Genomic DNA, 23269 nt, shown 5'->3' with positions numbered 1-23269 from the left:
AAAACTGTTTTCCCCCTTAGTCCTGCTCAGTACCTCACATACTTTCTAAAGACCTAATTTGAACCTGAGTCTCAGAATACTTTAAAATATGATTTGTTAAGGGGACTTTCTCTGTCACTCTCTTGAATCCTTCTCTTCCTGGAGGACTGGGAGAATTCCTTCAAACAGAGGCCTGTGGTTGGTGTTTCTCAAACAACAAGGTGAACATAACCCTAGAAATAGAAGGCCAAGTGGCTTTTGTGATAAGCAAAAGCTAAACTGCACTTCACTGACACTCTCAGGGGAAGAAAAATACCAAACAGAGAAGAGAAGTGGTCATCAAAAAAATTTTGATACCAACAATTCAAATGGTCAGAGATGGATTTTATGAAATGTGAATTATAAAATTCAGAGAATAAAATTTATATTTGTACTTAGTCGTTTACTGACATTTTCATTGGATCAATTAAAGTCATCTGCCCCACTATGCACCTAGATCTGCTTCCTAGTTCCTTTGCTTACTGATGTGCCAAAGCTGCTTTTACAGATGTCCCCAGTTTCCAGCTACTTACCAGCCAGTGATTTGCATAATCCTCAACCCCGCCCCCTCCCCACTCCCTGAAATCCTTTCTTCAGCCATGTAATGCAAATGAGATCTGGCTCAAACTTCTCTAAACTAATCCGTGCTAACCCCATTTAGAAGGGAGACAATTCCATGTGAGCTGGCACAGACAAGTAAGTTCCCTATTGAATACCCGGCAGTCCGTCTAGAAAGACGGAAATGAGTATGCCAGTGTGGGGAGTGCAGCTTCTCTTTGCTTGCTGAACCCTAACACTAGGGGAACTTAGTGAAATTTGAATGTTTGTTTTTTTTTTTAACCAAGGTAAGGAAATCAACTCCACCTCCCTGTCTGAATCCTAACAGCTCTCCAAGACCTGGATCAAAAGCAACAACTTCACCAAGACTGTTCTGACCTTCCAATTCCCCTTCCCCACACCTACACACTGGAAATAATCAGTCTTTCCTCTAAACTCAAATATAATTTTCATGTCATCTTTTATGGTCACCAACTTGCCCAGATAAACATAAGTTATTTAGAAGCTGGGACTGTGTCTTAGGCATCTTATCCAGCTTAGGATAGGCTCTAACATTACCAATAGATGTTTCTTGAATAAATAAATGAATGCATGAATTAACAACAAAAAAACACTTTTTTTAGTTAACTTTTTAACACCATTTCTTCCCTAACTTCTCCAGGATTCTGCTCACTCTGCTTATTCTCCCTGGCAAATCCTTTCCTCCCAACCTCTCAGGTCTGTTTAGACCAGAGCTATTCAATAGAACTTTCTGAGATGAAGGAAATGTTCCTTATCTGTGATGTCCAATATGGTAGCCACTGGCCACATGTGGCTATTGAGTGCTTGAAATGTGGCTATAGTGTGATTCAGAACTGAATTTTAAATTTTATCTTAATTAGTTTAAATTTAAATAGCCACAAGTAGCTAGGGGCTACTGTATTGGTGAGCATAGGACCTTGACTCAACTGAGACATCTTCCTTAAAGCCACTCTGGAGAATCATATCATCACCATCACCATGAAGGCAGATGAGGCCCTTACTGCATAGTTGAGTTTATCTTAACTCTTATCACAATATACTTAGTCATCTATTTAGTATTTGATTTGCCCATTGAACTGTAAAGTCCTAAAGACTTGAATTACGTCTTATTCACAGATGTGTCCTTAAGAACCAAGTATAATATTGGCATTTAGGAAGTGCTCAATAAAGAATTTTTGAATGAAAGTATGAATGAATAAATTGATTGCTCAAAGGACTAATAGAGAAATTTCTTCATATGTAATAAATCTACAAAACAGGTTTCTTAAAACGAAGTAAACTGGAACTAAGAGATTAATGGTGGTGATGTGACAAATTATTTTTGCCTAAGGAGCATACATGGTGGCTCTTTAGCTTGTCTTTCCTCACAAATACAGACCCTGTCTTCTACGCAACTGGAATCTAGGAACACTCACCATGACTCTGCCCAGACTTGCTCTTTAAGAAAATGCCCAGGAGATACAGTTCACCACAATAATGGAGTGAGATAAACATGCTTTTTGCTGTGATCCTGTGTTTTCACATACCCCATACTCTTTTACAGAACAGCTGGCCTCATTCATCAGATTTGAAAATAATCAGATCTTCACACTGTTATCAGGAGATGGCTGTTCCAAAGGGTGTGTTGGCAAAGACCCTCCATAACCCATGCCCCAGAGACTCAACCACCTTTCATCTAAGAAACCAGTGAGCTTTAACTCCTTTGCTGGCATTTCTTCCAAACCCACTTGCAGAGCATAAGAGAAGCTGTCATTCAAACCAATAAGGATCCTAGGTGTTTTGGAAAAAATAAATGCCAAAAGTTGGCATGGTGCTGTTCATGTCATTTTAGGGTACATCTTGGAGTCTCAAGGCTAGACATATTCTAAATATCTGTATAACTTAAAGTAATTTGTACAGACACAGTAAAAATCTACTTTAGGCAATGGAATTTAATATATATTTCTTGGTGAGCTTTCGTTCTCATATAATTTTAGTTTTTCAGGACAAAACTAAAATATTTAATGTTTTCATATTCATACATATATGAATAACAAGACATAAAACAATAGCATGTGCTTAAAAGTTGAAAATAAACTGCCCTGAACTCTGTTTTCTAAAATAAGTCCTTCAACATTAAAAATAAAAACTTTTTAAAGACTCATCTTTATTTTTACATATTTCAATTAACTGAACAATTCAAACCAACAGCTGTATAAGTCCCATGGGTTTCTATACCCAAGTCTCTATAAAGGGTACAGTAATTTAGTGCATTAATCAAAACTAGTGGCTGCATTCTAGAAATGAGTTTACCACATATTTGCTGAATGATCAAAGTTATCTAATCTCTTTTGGTCTTGGGTTTCTCCTATATGAGACTGTGGACCTTGTCCAAGTATGAATTAAAACATCATGAATTAAAACAGTTAAAGAAAGAGAAGTATTTGAAACAGGAAAAGAAAGTAAGAAAGTAATACAGTAAGAAGAAAGGAAGGAAGGAAAGGGGGAAGAAAGAAGGCAAGAGAAAGGTGGAGAAAGGGAAAAAAAAGGAGGGACAGCACAAAGGATGGAAGGAAATACATATATTTCTATGTACTTACTATGTGCCAGGAACTGTGCCAAATGATTTCCCTGTTGTACCTCATTTAATCCTTTAAACAACCCTATAAGAAAGATCCTACTGTTATCCCAATTTATAAGTGGGCAAACAAGGAACAGAGAGGTAAAGCCCCAGGGTCAGGAAGCTATGTTTTGAAGCCAGGGAGACTGATTCTAGTGTCTTCATTCTCAAACAATGCATCATCCTGCTTCTCAAGAAAAAAATAGTTCCTGAATTTCAACTATATTCTTAATGCCAGGTGAGAGGTGGTTCCCATAAGAGGCTAGCTCAACAGTATATGTGAAAGGTGTAAAAATGTTCTTTATGTCTTAAATATGAGCTAGCAGTCATTATTAACACAATTGTTAAAGACAACAGTGACTCGGTATTTCCCATTTCAACATAAAAGTTTTCGAATATTAAAAAAATGACCTCCAAATTCCATGACCTATAGTAAATTTAACTTCTGCTGAGGTGTAGATTTGAGCAGCATTTGGGCAAGAACACAACAGTCGGCCTGACCCTCCATCCAGGTTGTCCCGCATGTGCGGAAATGATTTCCTAGATGCGTGGGTTTCCCCAAACAAACAACAGTGCTGGGCAAAACCCTTAGGAATGTCAGGGGTCTGATACTGATAAATATTTGCTGACTAATTGTCACAGCTTCCATATCCACACCCCCCACCCCTACCTCCCAATGGAATCCAGCCACCATGATGTTTTCAGGTTGCCAGAGCAGAGCCAGGGTGGAAGGGTCAGAGCCTCTTCTAGAATGACTAAGAATGTGGGCTCTGAAACCAGAGCTGGGTTCAAATCATGGGCCTGCCACTTGCTGGCTGTGTGACTGTCAGTCTTTTCCTCTATGCAACAGTTCATTTGCCTATAAAAATGGGGTCACCTACCTCAAAGGATTGCTGTGAGGATTAAATATGATACTATAGGTGAATGCCTATTCTAAGCTCTTTATGTGCAGTTACTCATTGCATCCTCACAGTGGTGAGCGCAAGGTAAAAACAGACGATAATAAGCACTAATGAATGTTGATATTATTATATACTTACTCATACTCGTGCATTTAACAAATAGATATTTTGTGATAAAAATGTGCCAGGTATGCAGGTCCCTACCCTCAATGAACCTACATACTAGTAAGGAGGTTTTGGCCTGTTTAACAGATGGCTCCTGCAACTGTAACATTCCATTCGTATCACCATGGGAGACTTAAAATTATTTTCTGTTTAAACTTCTTGCTTAAGAAAGGATTCAGCAACATTTAGCCATCTAGTAATAGTTTCACTAGTATAAACCCATAAACTTACATAATGTCTTGTACAATGAAAATGGTCAGAGATTTGCTTGTCATAAATGGACAAGAGCAGGATCCATGTAATCATATCTCAGGCAACTGTGAATGACACAAGGGCTTTTCCTTGCTTTATTGAAGATACTTAGGTATGCATTTAAATAAACAGGGATCGGTTAGATAAATACAGAAACTATGGAAGAACCACATTAATATTCCTAGGGAAGCCAATATTTTTGCATTAGGAAAATTGAGTAATAATAAAAATTGGTAACATAGTGAGATTTAAGGCACACACATACACGCATGCACACACACACACACAACATGAGATTCCAAGCAACAGAGTAATGTGAAACAAAGTAAAACTCAACTAAATATTTTCTAAGTTCTGCATTAAGATAACAAGAATATAATCAGTAAAGTAGTAAGACTGGTTGTGTTTAAAAAGAATTGGAAAAATGCGGTAGAGGGAGGACAATCTGCTCTGTCATTAGTTGCCTGAATGCTGATATTAATCCCAATTAAGAAAAACTGCCTTAAATTACAGACAATTTATCAAAAAAGAAAAGTGGCCAACAAATGATGTTCAGTATTACCTGTAATGTAAGAACTAAAACCAAAAATTTCGGAAGATCTTGTTTAAAATGCTAAAGCTTAATGCTTCTGGAAATGCTATAAACTGGACATCCTTGTATATTACAGGCAGGAGTGAAAACTGGTATAAAGTTTATGCAATTTGGCTGTATATATACAAAGTCTTTACAATGTTTATTCTCTTTGACCTGGTAATCCTAATTCTGGGAATCTATCCTAAGGAAACAAAGATGTAATTAAATAGGTCCAGATCAGTTTTTTGTTTCATTCTTATAATTGAAGGGCTATTTCTAATAGAGAAAATTTAAATATCCAGAAATAGAAATAAGAGAAAAGTTAAATGTTTTATGTAATACCCATAGAATAGATTATATATTTATCAAATTGATGTTTTCAAAAGATACTTAATGATATGGGAAAATGCTCTTAATATAATGTAAAATGAAAAAAGGATATAAACTGTATATTTATTATGATCCCAATTTTAGTATATTACACACATGAATAGGGAAAAAGGCAAAAAATTTTCACTTTGTTTCTTCAACTTTCAAAATTTTATAAAATATTCAATTTAACTTTAAAGCAAAAAAAAAAGTAAAGAAAGAAAAGTATCTAGATGACTAAATAGTGTCTAGATTACGGACATACTTATATTTATAGAAAGATAAGGCAATTATGTTTAAATATATCCAAATATATATTAAGTATGACCAAAACTACATTGGAATTCATGTATTTATGGGATAAAAATGTGCTAAGGTCTTGGGCCTGTGCTAAGGGGATTTCAATACTGAAGTATCAAAGCATGTTGGCATGAGGCAACTTCACCCTCAGATGGTGTCACACTGTGGGCACAGTGGTTTCCATCGGGCTTCTCTGCAGAGCTCCCACTTGACTATGGCCAGCAGAGCACCCAGGTACCAAAGTAGTGATTTGTGAAATTGTGGAAAGGATTACCTGCTCAGACATTTCTCTCCCACCTCATGGGTCCTGAAGTTCTACCACTCGTGAATCATTTAAGTCCTACCTTCTCCCTAGAACTTTAAAAAAACAAATAGCCCATGGTGTGGGTGACATAGTATGTCATGATAACATCTCCTTCTAAATTACTTTATCAGACTTTCCTTCACTCATTCAATCAGCAAACATTTATTATGCACCTAGCCTGTACAGGGGAGACGCCAGTCTGGGAACATGGAGCTGAGTCAGATTGGTCTCTGTTCTCAGGAAGTGGACAGGCTGGCAATGAAGCAGGTTCATAAGGAAGGGATAAACAAGGTGCAAGTGGCGGCTCCCATCTGCCTTGGGGAGCTAAGAAGACTTCCCAGGAAAGATGCACTTGAGCTGAGTCATGGAAAAAGGAGGAGAGGAGTCCACAGAGGCTCAAGGGGATTAGCTGCAAAGGAAATAATGTATGACAGGCAAGGTAGCCAGAGAGAGCAAGAAGCACTTAGGAAAATGCCAGGTCCGTGGGAGGGGCATCTGGAGAATGACTGATGTGGAGAGGTGAATGGAGGATTAGAGGCTGGATGGGATACGAGACCACACTGAACCTGGTGTGGCGTGAAAACGGGGGTGCGTTCCTACGTAGCAATGCTGAGTGGGAGAAAGGCATTCTGGAAAAGGGTGCAGGTGAAACACTTGGCCAGCTCTGAACTTCCATCCACTTGTGGCTCTGGTGCCCGTTACACTTCAGATCTATTGAAGTCAGGATACTGCCTTGCCTCTCAGGTTACATGTCAAATTTCTCAGCCCAAGGCCACAGTTAGGTGAAAATCTCTTCCACCTTAAACATTTCTTCTGTCCTGGTGACTACATGTATAATTTTGAAATACAAATACTTGGTACTGTTTTTTTGTAATTATTATTATTTGTGACCTAACTATTCTGCGAGCCCAACAGCTCACCTTATTCCTACTAAAGCAAATACAGCCACCACATAGTACTATCCAGCTAACTTTTCAAACAATTAAAAAGACAATTTAAAAATTACACCAAGGAGGGGGAAATATACTCTTATTTTTAGACTTAAAAGACTGGATTCGCTGTTTTATATTTTTTTTAAGAAAAGAAAACCCCAAACCTTTAGGAAAACTTTGTCTCCTCTGTCTACCCCAATGCTCCACCTTTCATCCTTCTGAAGTCAGGAATTTTCTGACAGATCTTCAGTACTTCCCACACAAAAACAAATCAATGCAGAGCATCATCCCAAAGTGCAAAGCAAACTTTCAATTATTAGTTGTGCTGGCAAAAATCTTGGAAAGTGTTAGCTACATAAATTCCAAGGAAAAGACCAAAACACATCTCTGCAAACAGAATTTCCCTGTAACACGATTTGTGAAATTTCTTTTTCTTCCCTGGCTTTTCTGACACAAACTAAACTTATTTGCACAGTGTTCCAAAGCAGGCAGGGACACATGTACACGTACACGAATACCCAAAGAAGATGTGCCTGAAAACTTTGTCTGAGAGGGGGTGTTCCAAATCAGACTGTATGCAGTTTCCTTGCCCAGATGCATCTGACTTCAGGCTTGGGAACATTAAACAAACACAAAAACAAGACCCAGCAATGCGTGTGCTGGGCTGGGTGACAGGGGTAGTGAGCAAATACAGGGATTGTATTTCACCTGTTGCCATGGCTACAAAAACAGGGTGGATGCTGGCAGAAAGAGAAAGAAATCAACCCAGGAAGGCAATGAGTCCTAGGAGAATGTCTGACTGTGTGTATGAGTTGTTGGCTGTGAGGGGGAAGGAGGGGCGAGCTGAGAGAAGTGACCTGATGGAGAGGGACATTTCAATACCCCTTTGTGTTTGTGTGAGCAGTGAGTGGGCTTTGTCGCTGCTCTACACCAGCACAATACAGCTCTCTGAAAGCCCAAGTAAGATCCATGCAGTCCCAAAGAACAGTCATGAGACATGGAGAATTTCACTTTGGTTCGTGGAGGGCAAAATCAAGGCAGTTTGTACTAGGTGTGCTAAGAGGTGAAATGCTAAATGAGTGTTCCCACTTTGGATGACAAGTAAGAACAGCCTGGTGGTCTCATGGCAAGACCAGCAGGGATCAGAAAGGATCACAGGGAACTGGGCCCGTTCCTTCAGGTTCTCTAAGGGTTGGCTTCAATTACCAGTTGACATAAAGGGGAAAAGCTGATTGATTCTCTTCCTGCCCCATCTTTGCCTTACTAACCAAACCCTGCAGAAAACACTCTGTGAAAGTTCACCGTCACAGCTGAAGGCTTTCCCCAGCAATTCCTGACCAGCAGGTGGAGAGTGAAGTGCAATAAACCTGAAAACCAGGAATCGGGATTCTAATTCCCCTTCTGCCACTAATCGGCTATATAACGTTGGACAACTTATTCATATGAATTTCAGTCCTTTGTTTCTTAAAGGAAAGGATTTTACTAAAATAATCCTGAAACCCCTTTTTCTGCCTTGGAACTTGGTGATTCATAGCCAACTGTTAATCTCTCAAATTTCAGCTTTCAAGGCAAATAAATCCATGTTCTGGCCCGTTCTTTAGGAATATAAATAAATGGTTGCCAGCTCTTATTGGTGATCTCATAATCCAATCATTTATATTTTACCAAAAAAAAAAAAAAAAAAAAAAGATAGGCTATATTGCTAAATTAAACCTTCTTTGGTTTAAATGGTCAAAATGGCATTGACCTATGAAAAGTTATATTTTCAGCCAACAAAAAGAGGAGCTTGGGCTTCTATTAGCTTTCAAAGGAGTACTATTATTTTATTCATTTAATAACAATAGCTAAGCTCAAATCCAGCATTTGTCTTGGCCAGACAGAAACATGGAGAAGGCTCCTCTCCAGTGTTTAGCTGATGAGGCCTCAGGAAGCCAACAGGCATAAACTAATAGATGGCCAGGCTTGAGCTATTAATTTGAGCCTCATCCTCTTTTATACCATTGAGTTTTGTTTTCATATGGGCTCACTTTTATTCAGAAAAGGGTACCATGGGGACATCAGGAGGAGATAGTGTGATGTTGAAACAGGAAACAGGACAAAAATCAAAGGAGACATGGACTAAGAGCTTATAATGTTATACTCCCGAGTGATAATGGAAAAGCCATTTAACCTCTCTGTGTCAATAAAATGGGATGTAACATTTCCCTATCAACTCTATAGGATTGCTATGAGGCTCCAGTGAGACAATGCATGTGGAAGTGCTTTGCACTTTATAAAGCACCCTCCTAATAACTCATAGGATGGTCTTCAGCATTGCTGGCAAAACCTCACGGCTAAGAGTCAGGAAAAAGGCCCTGATGCCTGGGTTTACATCCAGCACTATATTTTACCAGCTGTGTATTTCTTCTACATGTTCTCCAACCTTGCAGTTCATTCATTGTAAAATGAGATTAAGAATAGTATCTCTCTCTTCTGACTGTTGTGGGGATTAAATGAGATAATATATTACAAGATGCTTATCTTAGTTCCCGTCACATGCTTAAGTGCTTAAAATATTAACAATTGCTACTGTCTATCAAGGTGTTTTAAGAGGGCAAATCATCTGCAAAATAAAGCACAGCATACCAATTAGTGAAAGCATATATTTTTGTTGTTGTTGTCATGGAATCTTACATTAACTCCAATTCATTTGCATATTGGACAGTGGTTTTCTGGTGGGGTGGAAAGGAGATTCTGAAAAAAGTAGTTACCTCAGTTCAATCTATCATCATGTTCTCGATCACTGGCTACAGCCGGCAAAACTCAAAAGTTAATGAGAGCTTCCTTAAAGTCAACAGTATTTTCTGACCCACCACAAAGCTTCTGAGAAGCAGACAGCCTATTCATTCACCACTTTTTATTCCTGGGCTTTAAGGAAGTGAAGCCGGGAAGATTAAAGCAAATGGGCAAATCGAAGGGCTGCATTTCTCAAAAGTGCCAGAGAGATGCTACCTGGAGACTGTCTTTTCATGTGTCTAAGCTTTCCAAGCAAGTCCATATGGAGCCAGGCTTCCCTGTGATTTATCTTTTGGACAGTGGGTGGCCAAGGAGCACAGTAAGCAAACAGTCATCCAGCTTGATAATTAGGGAGGGGAAAGGCAAACACAAACACACCCAGGTTGACATTCAAAACAAAGTGGACATTGAACTGAGATTGCTCACTATACCACCCTAGCTCTTGTTTGCCAGTCTGCCATGAGGAAACCATGATCCAGGAAAAGAAGCACACTTAGTCATTTATCAGTATAGCTGATGGGGAGAACACAGCTCTGGGTAGAAACAAGAAGGCCCGAGTTCTGGGCCCAGCATTGCGTTTTGATGATTGCCTGATCTCTTTATGTCTTCACAGTGTCTTCACTGTGAAATGAGGGATTTGGACAATGTCTTCACTAAGTAACCTCCATCACTAAAATCCCTTGACTCTCCTGTCTTTTCAGTTTCTCTCATTCATTCATTAATGCATGTCTATGTATCTATTCCATGAGCTGCAATCCTAAGTATCTATGAGGTACTGGCAGTTAACAACCAAACTATAGCATGAATAGTCCATCACAATGGAAAAAACAGCATTTAGAATTGAACACTTTCAATTCCTAAGAAGGCAGTGATATTCCAACTTCTATTTTCTTAAGAAACAGACATATTACTTTTCTCTCAAGGAAAAAATATGATAGGCTATTGATTCTAGATATCTTTAAAAGAAATCAAGTGTAGTCAACTAGTCTTTTTTTTCTAGCTTCTTTTTTTATATTTTAATTCAGTTTTATTGAGATATATTCACATACCACACAATCATCCATGGTGTACAATCAACTGTTTACAGTACCATCATATAGTTGTGCATTCATCACCCCAGTCTATTTTTGAGCATTTTCCTTATACCAGAAAGAATAAAAATAAGAATAAAAAATAAAAGAACCCTGAAATCATTCCCCCCATCCCACCCTATTTTTCATTTAGTTTTTGTTCCCATTTTTCTACTCATCCATCCATACACTAGATAAAGGGAGTGTGATCCACAAGGTTTTCACAATCACACTGTCGCCCCATGTAAGCTACATAGTTATACAATCATCTTCAAGAGTCAAGCCTACTGGTTGGAGTTTGATAGTTTCAGGTATTTCCTTCTAGCTATTACAATACATTAAAATCTAAAAAGGGTTATCTATATAGTGCATAAGAATGTCCACCAGAGTGACCTCTCAACTCCATTTGAAATCTCTCAGCCACTGAAACTTTATTTCATTTCATTTCACATCCCCCTTTTGGTCAACAAGATGTTCTCAATCCCACGATGCCAGGTCCAGATTCATCCCCGAGAGTCATATCCTGCGTTGCCAGGGAGATTTACACCCTTGGAAGTCAGAATCGACTACTCTTTATAAGTGGATTACTTAGGTTAGAATTTATCTAGTTTTTCCTTCTCTCCTTCGCAGCCCTACCCACCCACCTCATCCCATCTCCATTACTAGGGTTTGATTCCTTCCCATTAGTTCAGTTCGACCCAATTCAGTTTAAATCAGCTTTCATTCATAGGGCCTTTCGTTGTACAAAGATCACTTTTAAAGAGCTCCAATGAAATAAGTGGGGGAGGCAAACATGTAAAATAAGACAAAGCCAGGAGGAATTTGAGTCAAAATTGTGTTTGGATAAAGAGGCAGTGAAACTGGACCAGAGAATGGGACTGTAGGTGAAAGGAGGGAGACGTCAGATCCTGCCAACCACTCCACATCTTCCCCAGATTGTCTGTGGGTTGAAATGATCCTTGCTATCCTTGTCTCCATTTGTATGTAAATATAAATTAATCCAAAGGAATCTGATTTACTCTGCTGGTTACTGACATCTGGTAGCTGCAGACCATTTTTGTTCAAAGGACCAACGTTGTGATGAGAAAAGCATTGCCACTGAAAACTTTAGCCTTCACTAAGTGCTGTGATGTGGGGCTAGTTTTTTAACCTTTTGCAGCCTCAGTTGTGTCAGCTGTGAAATGGAGATAATACCTCCATTGTGGTGCTGTCCTGAGGACGAAATCAGGTCACAGCTGTACAGTGAGCTGTGCCGGGCACATAACAGGAAACACAGCCTTCCTCCCAGTCTGTACCTTCTTCCTACACAAACACTCCCCTGTCCAATCTTAAGCTGAATTCAGGCCGAGTGGCCAGAGCCCTCCCCAAATAGCTGTTTATATGCCATCCTTCATCTTGCTCAGTTCCCATATGGTAGTAGTCACCCATCATTAAAGAGACACAAGACAGGCATATGGACTAGTTTTTGTTTTGTTTTATTTTTTCTTTTCCCTTATTTAGCTTCCAAACCTATTATCCACTTCTTCAAAACGACAACAGCAAAAATCCAACTCTTTCAAAGCTAGATAGCAATTAGCCTAATTCCCACAAAGAGCCATGAATGAAAATTTGCATAGCTCTGAGAATCCCATAACCACATCACTACAAGTTGTTTGCATCCCTCAGAGGCTGGAAATAGTTCCCCCTGTTGTTTACATTTGGCCTACCCTCCCTGTTTCCCTCTTCCCCCCTTTTCCATTTCTCTCTGCTCTCCCCCTCCTTGCCTCCCTTTTCTCTGAATGTTAAAAATGTCAACGCAGTATTCAATAAATTTCCTTCCTAGCAGACCCTATTTTCATAAAGGACACCCACCAACTCTAGGAATCTGAAGGGAGAGCCTGTTGCTCTTCCTGGATGGTTAGAAAGATGGAAGGCTTTCACAGCTTTGAGCCTGCCCTGACTCCCAAACGAAATCCAAATGTGTGTATTCACTCGTATAATTGCAAAGCCATACATCTGTTGGTTTAATTTTTCAGAAAAAGAATCCGTAAAACTAAATTATACTCTGTCAGAATTAGGATAAAACTAGCTTGGAGAGAAGTGACTAAAGTAAACTGAAGCACACAGTTGGATCCTAATATATGTTAAATGGAATGGTGAACATGTGTGCTTCTTGACTTAGGATGTAGCAGATTAATGAAATGTAGAACTTGTTAAGGACAACTACATTGTTCTACACCACAATATAAATTACTGATTGTGAACAAGAAAAACTGATGTTCTCTAATGGGCAATCACGAGTCAGAGAGCTTCTCGGAGAGCTGTAAATTTCATGCAATCCTGTCTTAAACTTTTGTCTACCTCCAAGACCTCCAAGTTTCGCTAGAGATTCAGGAAGGTTGCTTTTGTCAGTGGCCGATGGAGAGCATGAAATAGACTCTCCTGACACCAGTGTCCACAGAAGAAAAAGTCTCTGGGGTTGTGTGGGCAACACCTCCCCTGTACCTCTCTGGTTACTTGTGTGCTCTGAGAACACACCCTGCAGAGTGCATTCATCACAATAGCCCATGTGTGACCTTTGGAAAAGTCCTTGAAAACAGTGAAACAAGAGTCTTAGTTGAAATCTGGAATCTATTCCAGTCTTACACAGGAAGAAAATTAGGCATAGAACAACAAAGCCGACAGTTCAGAGAAACCTGGGGAGGCTCTGGCTGACATGAAAATGGTGGAAGATTTTTTTTCTTCACCACTTTGTGTTTCATAAAAGCTTGTCATCTGAGAAGCCCAAAGCTGCTAGAAAATACTGTACAGTTAGTTGATGGCAATGGCTGGTTTCTCCAGCAAACAAAGCAAGTGGCATTAAAGCAGGGCTGCTGAGTGACACATCAAAATTCACTTACTTAACACTTTGCAAATTACTGCACGAATGCTATTCTTCCAAATTTAAGTGGTCAACATAACCGTCTTTTTCCTTTGGTTTAATGTATTGGCAACAATGGCAGTCGGGGTAGAAGTCTGGGGGAGGGAGAATAGCTGTGTTCCCTAAGCCCCTACTTCATGATCAAGTTCATTACCCCAGACATCATAACCTGGAGATATACATTCACGTAGAACATGAATCAGCATAGTAGTGTTCTTGCTCAATAAATTTAATTCGACAAACATTTTTGGAATAATACTATTTTTAGAAGCATAGATGGATTCCCTTTTGTCTCTGCTAATATTATTCAATATTAATTTGCTGTATCATGTTTTTTTTATTTCATACATATAAATAACTATAAACCTATACTACCTCTGGAAGCATTTTCCTTCTTTGCTACCAAAGGTAGGACACTTTTGAGCCAAGGGATGGCATAAAATCCAGTGAATATCAATTGACAAGAGAAATGTGGTTTGGAATTACGCTTTAGAATTCATCTGAAGTTTATCTGGGAGGTCCCCCAAATGGAATATAGACGCTGACCCAAACAGGAAGATACAGAAATAATTCATCTGGGGGAGTACTATCTGATATTCAGACACAGAATACTTATTCACACACACAAACAACTTGATTTTGTTTTTTTCTTAAGTACCTTCACAGTTCATTTATTTTCCTTAAAAAAAAAAAAAAGGTAAATGGCATTACTTTGGTCTTCAAAGGGGATGCCAGATGCTAGTATGAACTTTACTCTGCCAGCAAGTATTTGCTTTGGCTCTGTGAGGCTTGAGTTGAAAAAATATTTGCCAATTCCAAAAAGATTTAATGAGTTTGCTGCAGATGCCGATGCCATTTGGCATGTCATGGTGACTATGGCACAGCAAAGAAAATTCTCTTGACCACAGACTTTATTTGCCCAGGGTGCCATCACAGGAAGTTTGGTGTCTTCCTTGGGTCAAGAAGCTTCAAGTCAACTGAATGAAGGTTTCAAGAGAAAGTGACCAAAGCAGGCAGCAGAAAAAAACTTGCTGTCATTGAAAACTAAGCCACTGGGTCTGACTTTACTCCTGTACACGAATTAATAGCTAACTTTCAGAAGAGTCAATAATATCCTCATATGAACCATCAGACATGGTTCCTAGTGCTCTCAGTCAGCAAACCAAATAAATCTCAACTTGTAGCAAAAGCTACCCTTATCTAATGGCAGATACTCAAAAATTTGCTGCTGTGTATTTGTTGTCATCTGATACTTTACTAATTGCGATGGCCAGAATTCAACTATATGAAAATAAAATGGCCTACTTCAATTAACTCCACTAAATACACCAGCAAGTTTATTTTATATTGCAAACCTTGGCATGCATTGTATGTATCAATATTTTGTAGGATACAGATGTATATATCTATTGCTGATTGGAAAGACTGACCTTAAGTGCATATAAATCTCATATGTCAAAAGTCCCTGAAGGCTGTCACCTGAAATCATGCTTTTCAGTAAGAGTTGTAGTTAGCCTGCAAGAAAACAAGTCTCTGATTCTTTCAAATCAATATCACATCTGAAAACTAAAACAAAAAACACAAAGTAGTTCCATAATAGTGACTGTGCTCAAAAATCAAATGTCTATTTTAATGACTATGGAGACAAGGAGAGTGGCATTTAACCTGCAATAGCCTTGGAAAAGGATTATTTTTATTTCAAGGTATAAACAATATAAACAAACTTGGGTATCTCCTACTCCAACTCCTATGGATTTCCCCAAACTTCTAAATGTCCCTTTCACTAACACCATGCGCTGATCCATTGCTTGTTAAATGACTGATTATCCCACGCCAAGGTTCAGTAACAAATATCCTCAAAGAGAGAGCCAATCTCTGTACAACCTTTCCACAGAAAGACCTATTCACTGAACGAAGACTGAACTGCCTACATTACCTAACTGAAATTTTGGAATCAGAATAGAAGTCAAAAGAAAAAATCATGAAATAATGAAAGAATGATTATTTACCATTTTGGCTTCCGAATGCATTGGCTGGACTTGGGGAGATGCACAGGGGTTACTGAGATTTGGACCTTGCATCCCCATGATGTTGGAGTTCACTGACATTTGTCTCTCCATCTAAGAAAAGGTAAAGCAATCGAATTAGAAGTCTGAGGAAGGCAGTCTAGGTCATATACAAAGCTTCATTTCTCTTTTAAATGAATTGTTTAATATTTCTTTGAATAACTCCCAAGAAAGCCTTTTTGGTGCAGGGTAAACAATGTACTCCCTAACCCATAAAGGAATCCTCCAAAGCTGCACCTTCTATAGAAGTTATGGTGCCCCATCCCAAAGAGAAGTGCATAGTCAGGGTAGGTGATTTCTTAACAAAATTACAGAATATTTTCACTTTTGCAAATACTATAACCACCACTAATCACGTTTATTATTTTTGTTTGTAAAAAATAATATATGCATGGAAAAATACTGGAAGGATACATAGCAAATTTACCAAATGTTTATCTCAGGTTATCTATGGTTCCTCTCCCCTACAATTTATACAGTGGACACGAGTCATTTTGGCAATAAGAAAAAATAAACAACATTAATTTTAAAAGCAATGCTCTCAAATATAGTGGGTCTTTCTGTCACTGTGGCACATAAACACAATCAAAATGATCTGGCACAGACATCTGAGCTGCTGCCCTGGGCCCAGCTTCTCTTCTCCTCTAACCTGGTCAAGACTCCAAGCAACAGTGGCAGAGATTGGAGTGAAGCAGCTACAAACCAAGGAACACCAAGGGTTGCTGACAAACACCAGAAGCTGGAGGCTAGGCAGATCTTCCCCTACAGGTTCCAGATGGAGCAAGGCCCTGTGGACACCTCGATTTTGGACTTTAAGCCTCCAGAACTGTGAAACAATAAATTTCTGTGGTGTTAAGACATTCAGTTTGTGGTAGTTCGTTACAGCAGCCCCAGGAAACTAAGGCATGTCTAGAATTAATATCAATCAAATACGTGAATTGAGTTCTGGAATTTTTGTCTTCAGGATATCCCGGTTAAAAGGTACATACAGCAAAATCCCAACTTCAGTCACAAAAGGGTGTGTCTGATTTGTATTGTCCGTTAAGTAGAGAATTAACACTTTTCAAAGAATTAGAATGAAACAGGTACACTTAATACTAAAATCATACAGAATATAATCAGACTTGCTTCGGCGGGCTGGAAGATGGGGCATAGAGTCTTCAATTCAAATGCTTTTCCATTTACCAAAGGATGGAAATGAAAACAATAGTTGGAAATTTTAGGGAACCAGGTTTCTGCTCAAGGTTAGAATAGGTAGCCTTGGAAAGTATGTAGTTCCTTATCACTTCAGGTATTCAAATAGTGCAGAGGGGACTCTCATAATCAAAAGTGAAGCTCCAGGATCACAGCTGAACTAAAGGACCCCTAAGGTCCATTCCTTTGCTGTGATTCTATGACTGTGATCCCAGCTGTGCCTGCCCTGGGTGGGTGGCAGAAGAATAATCATAGCCTTAATTTGTGGATTAACTGACGTGATTCCCTGTGACAATAAAGCATCATCAATCTGGATTAGTTGATCCGCCATATAGCAGTGTGTGGATACGTGAAAGTGTTTCGAGAGGCGCTATTTAATTAAGGGGAACTTTCTATACATTCCATAGCATTTTAATAAAATTTAAAATAAAATGGGCACATACACACTTCCATGTATCCCCGAAATCTTGAGACAGGCTTGGTACTCCAGTTCCAAGTCAGAAAGAATTCAAAAGTTTCACTACTCTAAAACAAGCTTATTACTTATAACTTCCACTGTCAAAGGCTGAGGGGATAGAAGAGTTGGAATAGCATTTGACCCCCTTATTCCATTTGGTGACCTTCTTCTAGAGAGTTATCAAAGCCCGCATGAGCTTTTGCTTTCAGTTTTTCAAAGGAGCATCTTTCAGAAGTACAAATGACAGTCCAGAAATTTTTAAGCTACTAATAACTGTGTACTACACAGTGGTGAAAGAAGCTCATTTGATGCCTCTGGCTCTAGAAGTAAGCAGTATTTCCCACTTTTTGGAAAAGTTATCATTTATGACTTTCTACTCCACAACTCAGAAACCACTGACTTTAGCAAGATCAGATACCTGCTTTAATTAAACAGAACATTGAAAACAAGCTAATTTCTCTAGCTAAAAAAAATACTGCAGTTTTCCATGTCAAAGATTGTTGTCAGAGAATTAGGGAGTCAACAAAGCCTCTTTAAAACAGCTATTTGGTACTTTATACTAATAAACCTCTGCACCATGACCTTGGTTTTAAAGACTTGACTAGAATTAAGAAGCAAGGGGATGGGAGTGAACGCTGCCATCATTTTGCTGAATGCTGAGCAACATATCGCATTGCAGGCAAAATGTCCTAAACCATTTTCTTTGAGCTCCTTCTTCTCCCTTAACACAAACTCAAAAATAAGAGATACAAATCTGCAGTTCACGGTGCTTTTATAACTATAAATGGAAGTTCATGTTTCCAAATTATTAAAGCATTTGATTTTCAAGATATGAAATCACAACCCAGTGAACTTGCATCCAAGCATAGCACCTGGAGCATAGAAGGTGCTCAACAACAGCTTATGAAGTGAATAATGAAAGAATGAATGAACAAATAAATCATTTTGTTTCACTTCTAAAGCTTGCAAAATGGGTGATCTGGCAGTATACATTACAAATCAGTTAAGATCTCACCTTCATCTAAAGACACAGATTTATCTTTTATGCCCAGGGAATGGTGCTTTCCTGGAGCAAGAATTCTAGGGGATGAGGCTCTTCTTTAACCAGACTTGGAAAGCCAAAATAGCACAGGAGCTGGTGACATGCTAATAAGGAAGAAAAGGTCCAGATATCTAGGGCCTACAACTTTTGTTATATACTTTTTAGTGATCTTATATTAATTATCATTAGTTACATTAGTCTCATTCTAGATTTCAGAGTTTCTCAAACTGGTACTGTTACATTTTGGATTGGACAATTCTTTTTCGTGGGGATCTGTGCATTATAGCATATTTAGTAGCAACCTTGGCCTCCACTCACTAGATGTCAGTAGCACTCACCCTGCACCCTCTTGCCCATTTGTAACAACCAAAAATGTCTCCAGATATTGCCAAATGTCTCCTTGGGGGCGATAGCAACCTTGGTGGAGAACCACCACTCTAGACTGACATCTATAATCACTCCAGCTGAACACATCACCAACATGGGTTTGGGAATTCCTGTGAGGGTGGAGACATTGACTTTTTGTCTGCACTGGCTCTTGACCAGGCACCTGGAATTTTGCTTCTATTTTGAAGCCTCAACATTCTACCATGAAGAAATAATGTGGTAGAAAATAGTGCCAGATAATCAAAGTGGCCTCTTTCACCCCAAGTATCTCAACTTTGCCTCTGTGAATGGTACACAGGTTGGCCAAATGGAAAAAAAAGTCACAGCAGTGATATTTTTCTGGGTGATGCAAAGAAGTTCCAAATAGAAACTAATTTTGGACAAGTAGGATATAGAACCTAGATGAAGGTAGCTTCATGCAATGATTTCGTTTGAATGAAACCTAGGTTTCATTCAAATGCAGGTAAAATTAATCAGCTCAATTCATCCTTCTGGCCTGAATTTTGCAAAGACTATGTCTTGCCTGATGGCTTATCCAGTTGGGTTATAGTGAGCAGATCCATTCCTCTAAATTGGGGGCACCAAGTGCTCCCCACTGCTTTGTCTACACTTAGATTTTAAAGTGCTCAACAAGGGATGATCTGAGCTGCTCAGCATGAATTGGGCCATGAGCTCTGGTCACAACTCTTCTCTCACAATCTGTGTGACATTAGACAACTCCCTTCAAATGCTTACTCCTCAATTTTTCTTCTGTAAAATGGGTATTATAATAATACTGTTACTATATTTCTATGGAATTGCTGTGAGGAGAAAATGAAATAGCAAACATATAAAATTCCTTAAAAAGCTAAAAATGATCTGTAAGGCACTGTCTTATTGTTATGGGAGGGGATTATAATTAAAATGCCACAGCCCCTAAGGGTGGCCCTGGGATTAATAACACCAGCCATGTTCTCCAGAGCACAATGCCAGGGAGGGTGAAGAAGAGGTAAAAAAGAGGGGATCTATGAAACGAGCATGAAATTCCTCTGGAAAAGTTTGTATCTAATCATTTTCAAAGAGGAGAGTAGTAGAATATAAGAATTAAGGTTGAGGACTCCAGAGTCAAACACCTGGATTTAAATCCTAACTTTATCACCTGCTAGTTCAATGGCCTAAGCCAAGTCACCCAACTTCTCTGTGCCTCCGTTTTCTCATCTGCCAAGTGGGGATAACAGCAGTACCCACCTAATAGGTTTGTCATGAGAGTTAAGGGAGATAATATATGTACCACATAGTGGTTGGGAAAGTGGGTTCTGGAGCCAGAATTCCTGGGTTCAAGACTCTATTGCTCTGTTTCTCAGCTGAGCAAGTTATTTGCCTTAGTTTCCTCAATCAAAAAATGGGGATGGTAATAGTAACCATCTCATAGGATTGTTTTAAGTGTTGATGAAGTGCTTGAAAGAGTGACTAGCACATGGGAAGCTCTCAATAAATGCTGTTAGTATGATTAATAGAATAATGCATACATGTCAGCAGCTATTATATAGGATGATGATGATGATGATGATGATGATGATGATGATGATGATGATGATTACTCTGAGCCCTGGCTAGACCACTCACTGGCAATTTAAAGACACTCTGCGTACAGCCCCAGCTGTAGATCTTGGAGTGGTCATAAAACACTGTCTCCCTGAACAAATTCCATTCCCTGGGTATCGTGGGCTCACTTGTCACCAGCAGGAAAATGGGCCTATGCTTCACTAGTGATGCAAGTCAGTGATGGCCTGAAGGACAGGAAAGCAAAAGTGAGATGCCCTGGGGATGGGTAACTGGGGACTCAAAGCAAATCAGCACACAGCTCAACTCTCCACTCAGAAGGAGTGCCTTCTTTTCCAGTCACTTAAGATCCCAGCTTTTTCTTTACTCTTTCAAAAGTGGCAAGGCTCGGCAGATGTGAGCAGCCACTGTAAAATGCCCAGAGGCACTTACTGGCATCAAGACGGCGGAAGATCCCGGCATCGTCGGGTTTGGCAGGGTCCCGGGCATGGAGGCTGGCATGGGATGTCTCTGTCTGTTGTGGAGGTGTAGCAGAGAAGATAGAGAGCCTGGGACAGGCCTGGGAATAGAAAGCAAACAAATGTTATTCCTGAAGCCCTGGGCAGGGGATTCACCGTCTGTTTCACTAGTGTCCAGAGCCAGCGGGGACAACTCCATCACACATCCGACAGATCAGACCCACTGACGGGAGAGCCCCATAATTGAGGATATTAGGGAAATAATAACAAATAAAACACAAGCCTGGTTTCCTTTGCTGCTTCCTAGTTAATGCATCAAATTCCACTTCATTTCCTGGACTCTGTTATCTAACTGATGTTCAATAGACAACAAGGTGGTAAATCTCCTAAAATCCCCGCATCTCAGGAAAGGGACGTTGTGGTGAAATCCTGCGTTTACATGACAGTCTCTACCTTTTGGAGTGTCTTCCAGCCTGTGTACATTTGTTTTTATCAACACTCTCCTAAACCTCTGCCTGGGGGCCTGCCTTGCTTTGCTCTGGATACATTTTCACTCTCTGGACTGGCAGAGCACGCTTCATTCATGAATTCCCAACAGAAATTCGTTTTGACTCTTTCATAGTTCCCTACCGTGAATGGAAAAAAACCAAAGCCAGGATGCAAACCCAAAGCAGCCGGGTCACAGTTGCTGGCGCTGCAGCCCAGCCTTTCCCTGTGCACGTCCAGAGCTCAGCCCCCTATTACCAATTACCTGTTTCACAATAACTTGAGGTGTTAGGCTGCTTGACAGAAACCGATTCTGGCCTGACCTGCAGGACTTGGGTTAGCATTTCTCAGGGGAGTACATACTTTAAGCTTTTGCTTCAATTTGCCAGAAATTTTTTTGAAGGGCCTTAAATTGATTTAATGAGCCAGGGAATGTGGGGCTGAGGGAAAATGGAATTATTTGTGTTTATTAAAAATGGCAAACAAGTGACCTCCCAGGCTAAACTCTCAATCTCCTCATGCGTTTGCTCTGAAGAGTTGTATAAATGTTGAACTTTTAAATTAAAGACAACAAACAAACAACAACAAAAACAACTTCTGTGTTAAATGACATTATCCTCAGTGCCACAATAGAAACTAGTGCTTCCAGAATTAATGCATTTTCTCAAAAAAAAAAAAAAAAAAAAAAAGTCACCCTCATACTAAGTGTTGGATACTGGTTGCCCAGAGAATGTTCCATATGGGCAAAGGCCTTCCCAAGCTTCAAGAAAGTATAGCCCCCTATTAGAGCCCCATTGGAGGAGCACGAGGGGACTCTTCTTTAGAACTCATTTACCCTCCATGGGGTAAATGACTCATGCAGAAACGTCGAGAAATGGGAGATTGAGATGTGGGAAAGAATGCGAGCTGTCTCCCCTTTGCATTGCTGTTATAATTCCAAAGAAGACCAAGTTTTCCATTCTTTTTGCCTGAGAGCTCCTTTGAAAACACAGCTAGCTATCATAGTCACACACATCATAGAAAGATTAGTCGTAAATTGATCACTATTTATATGATTAGAAATGTGTACACATGAAAACATAAAGGAATGTAAAGCCTTGACACCAAGGTTACATAGATGCACACAAACCACACCTGGTTTTATTAATAGAGTATATATATGTATAAGTAGATACACAGACTAATATAAGCATTTTATAACAATGAAATGAGTCTTTTCAAATAAGCAAAGTACTAGGGGTATTTCTTGACGTGTCCTCTTAAAGCCTCTGGAGTATGGATTAACAGTAAGGAAAGTGAAGACTTTGAAGGCCTGTTAGCATTTACAGTTTTAGGAAACGGTTTCAATTGCTCTGAAATACTACAGTAAGTTGTAACTTCACTGGATCTTAAAGTCAACCTCACACAGAGGGAAAAAGGTGGATAGCTTCAGTTGGAGAGGCATAGAATGTGGCTCAGTCAACGGATAACATTAGTCATAAATTGTCCAGTCTTAAAATTTTCTTTGGAACTTTACTGAAAAATAAATGGCTGTGAGCCACTGATTGTATACTTTGGATGGACTGTATGGTGTGTGAATATATCTCAATAAAATTGCATTAAAAATAAAATAAAAAACCAAATACCTGAATATCAAAGCAAATAATGTTTAATAATGGTCAGTTCTAAGGCAAAGATTAATAGTCTGAACTCCCTAGTTTTTAGAAGGACAAAAATTCACCAATACAGCTAAACATCTATCCATCTACCCACCTATACAGATATACATACAGATAGATAGATACACAGATATACAGATGGATAGACAGATGTACCACATACGTACCATCTACCACATGTCTGATCCCCTAGCTAGTCATCAGAGGGAATGCTTTGAGTATAGACAATTAGGGATAAATA

At 39.3% G+C, this 23269-nt stretch overlaps 1 protein-coding gene across 3 annotated transcripts in view; it reads right to left on the bottom strand.

The window, feature by feature from the left end:
- Nucleotides 1–23269, bottom strand: part of CREB5 (cAMP responsive element binding protein 5) — a 454493-nt gene that overhangs the window by 79068 nt on the left and 352156 nt on the right. For all 3 annotated transcript variants that reach the window (XM_037836968.1, XM_037836966.1, XM_037836967.1), the window contains exons 6-7: nucleotides 20859–20985; nucleotides 15748–15858 (exon numbers count right to left, since the gene is read on the bottom strand). In XM_037836968.1, the coding sequence (XP_037692896.1) occupies nucleotides 15748–15858; nucleotides 20859–20985 (238 nt within the window). The remainder of the gene's footprint in view (nucleotides 1–15747; nucleotides 15859–20858; nucleotides 20986–23269) is intronic.

The sequence above is a fragment of the Choloepus didactylus genome, chromosome 5 (genome assembly GCF_015220235.1).
Source record: "Choloepus didactylus isolate mChoDid1 chromosome 5, mChoDid1.pri, whole genome shotgun sequence".
Classification (NCBI taxonomy): Eukaryota; Metazoa; Chordata; class Mammalia; order Pilosa; family Megalonychidae; genus Choloepus; species Choloepus didactylus.
The sequence above is the reverse complement of the archived record's forward strand: the minus strand, read 5'-3'. Positions and strand labels throughout refer to the sequence as shown.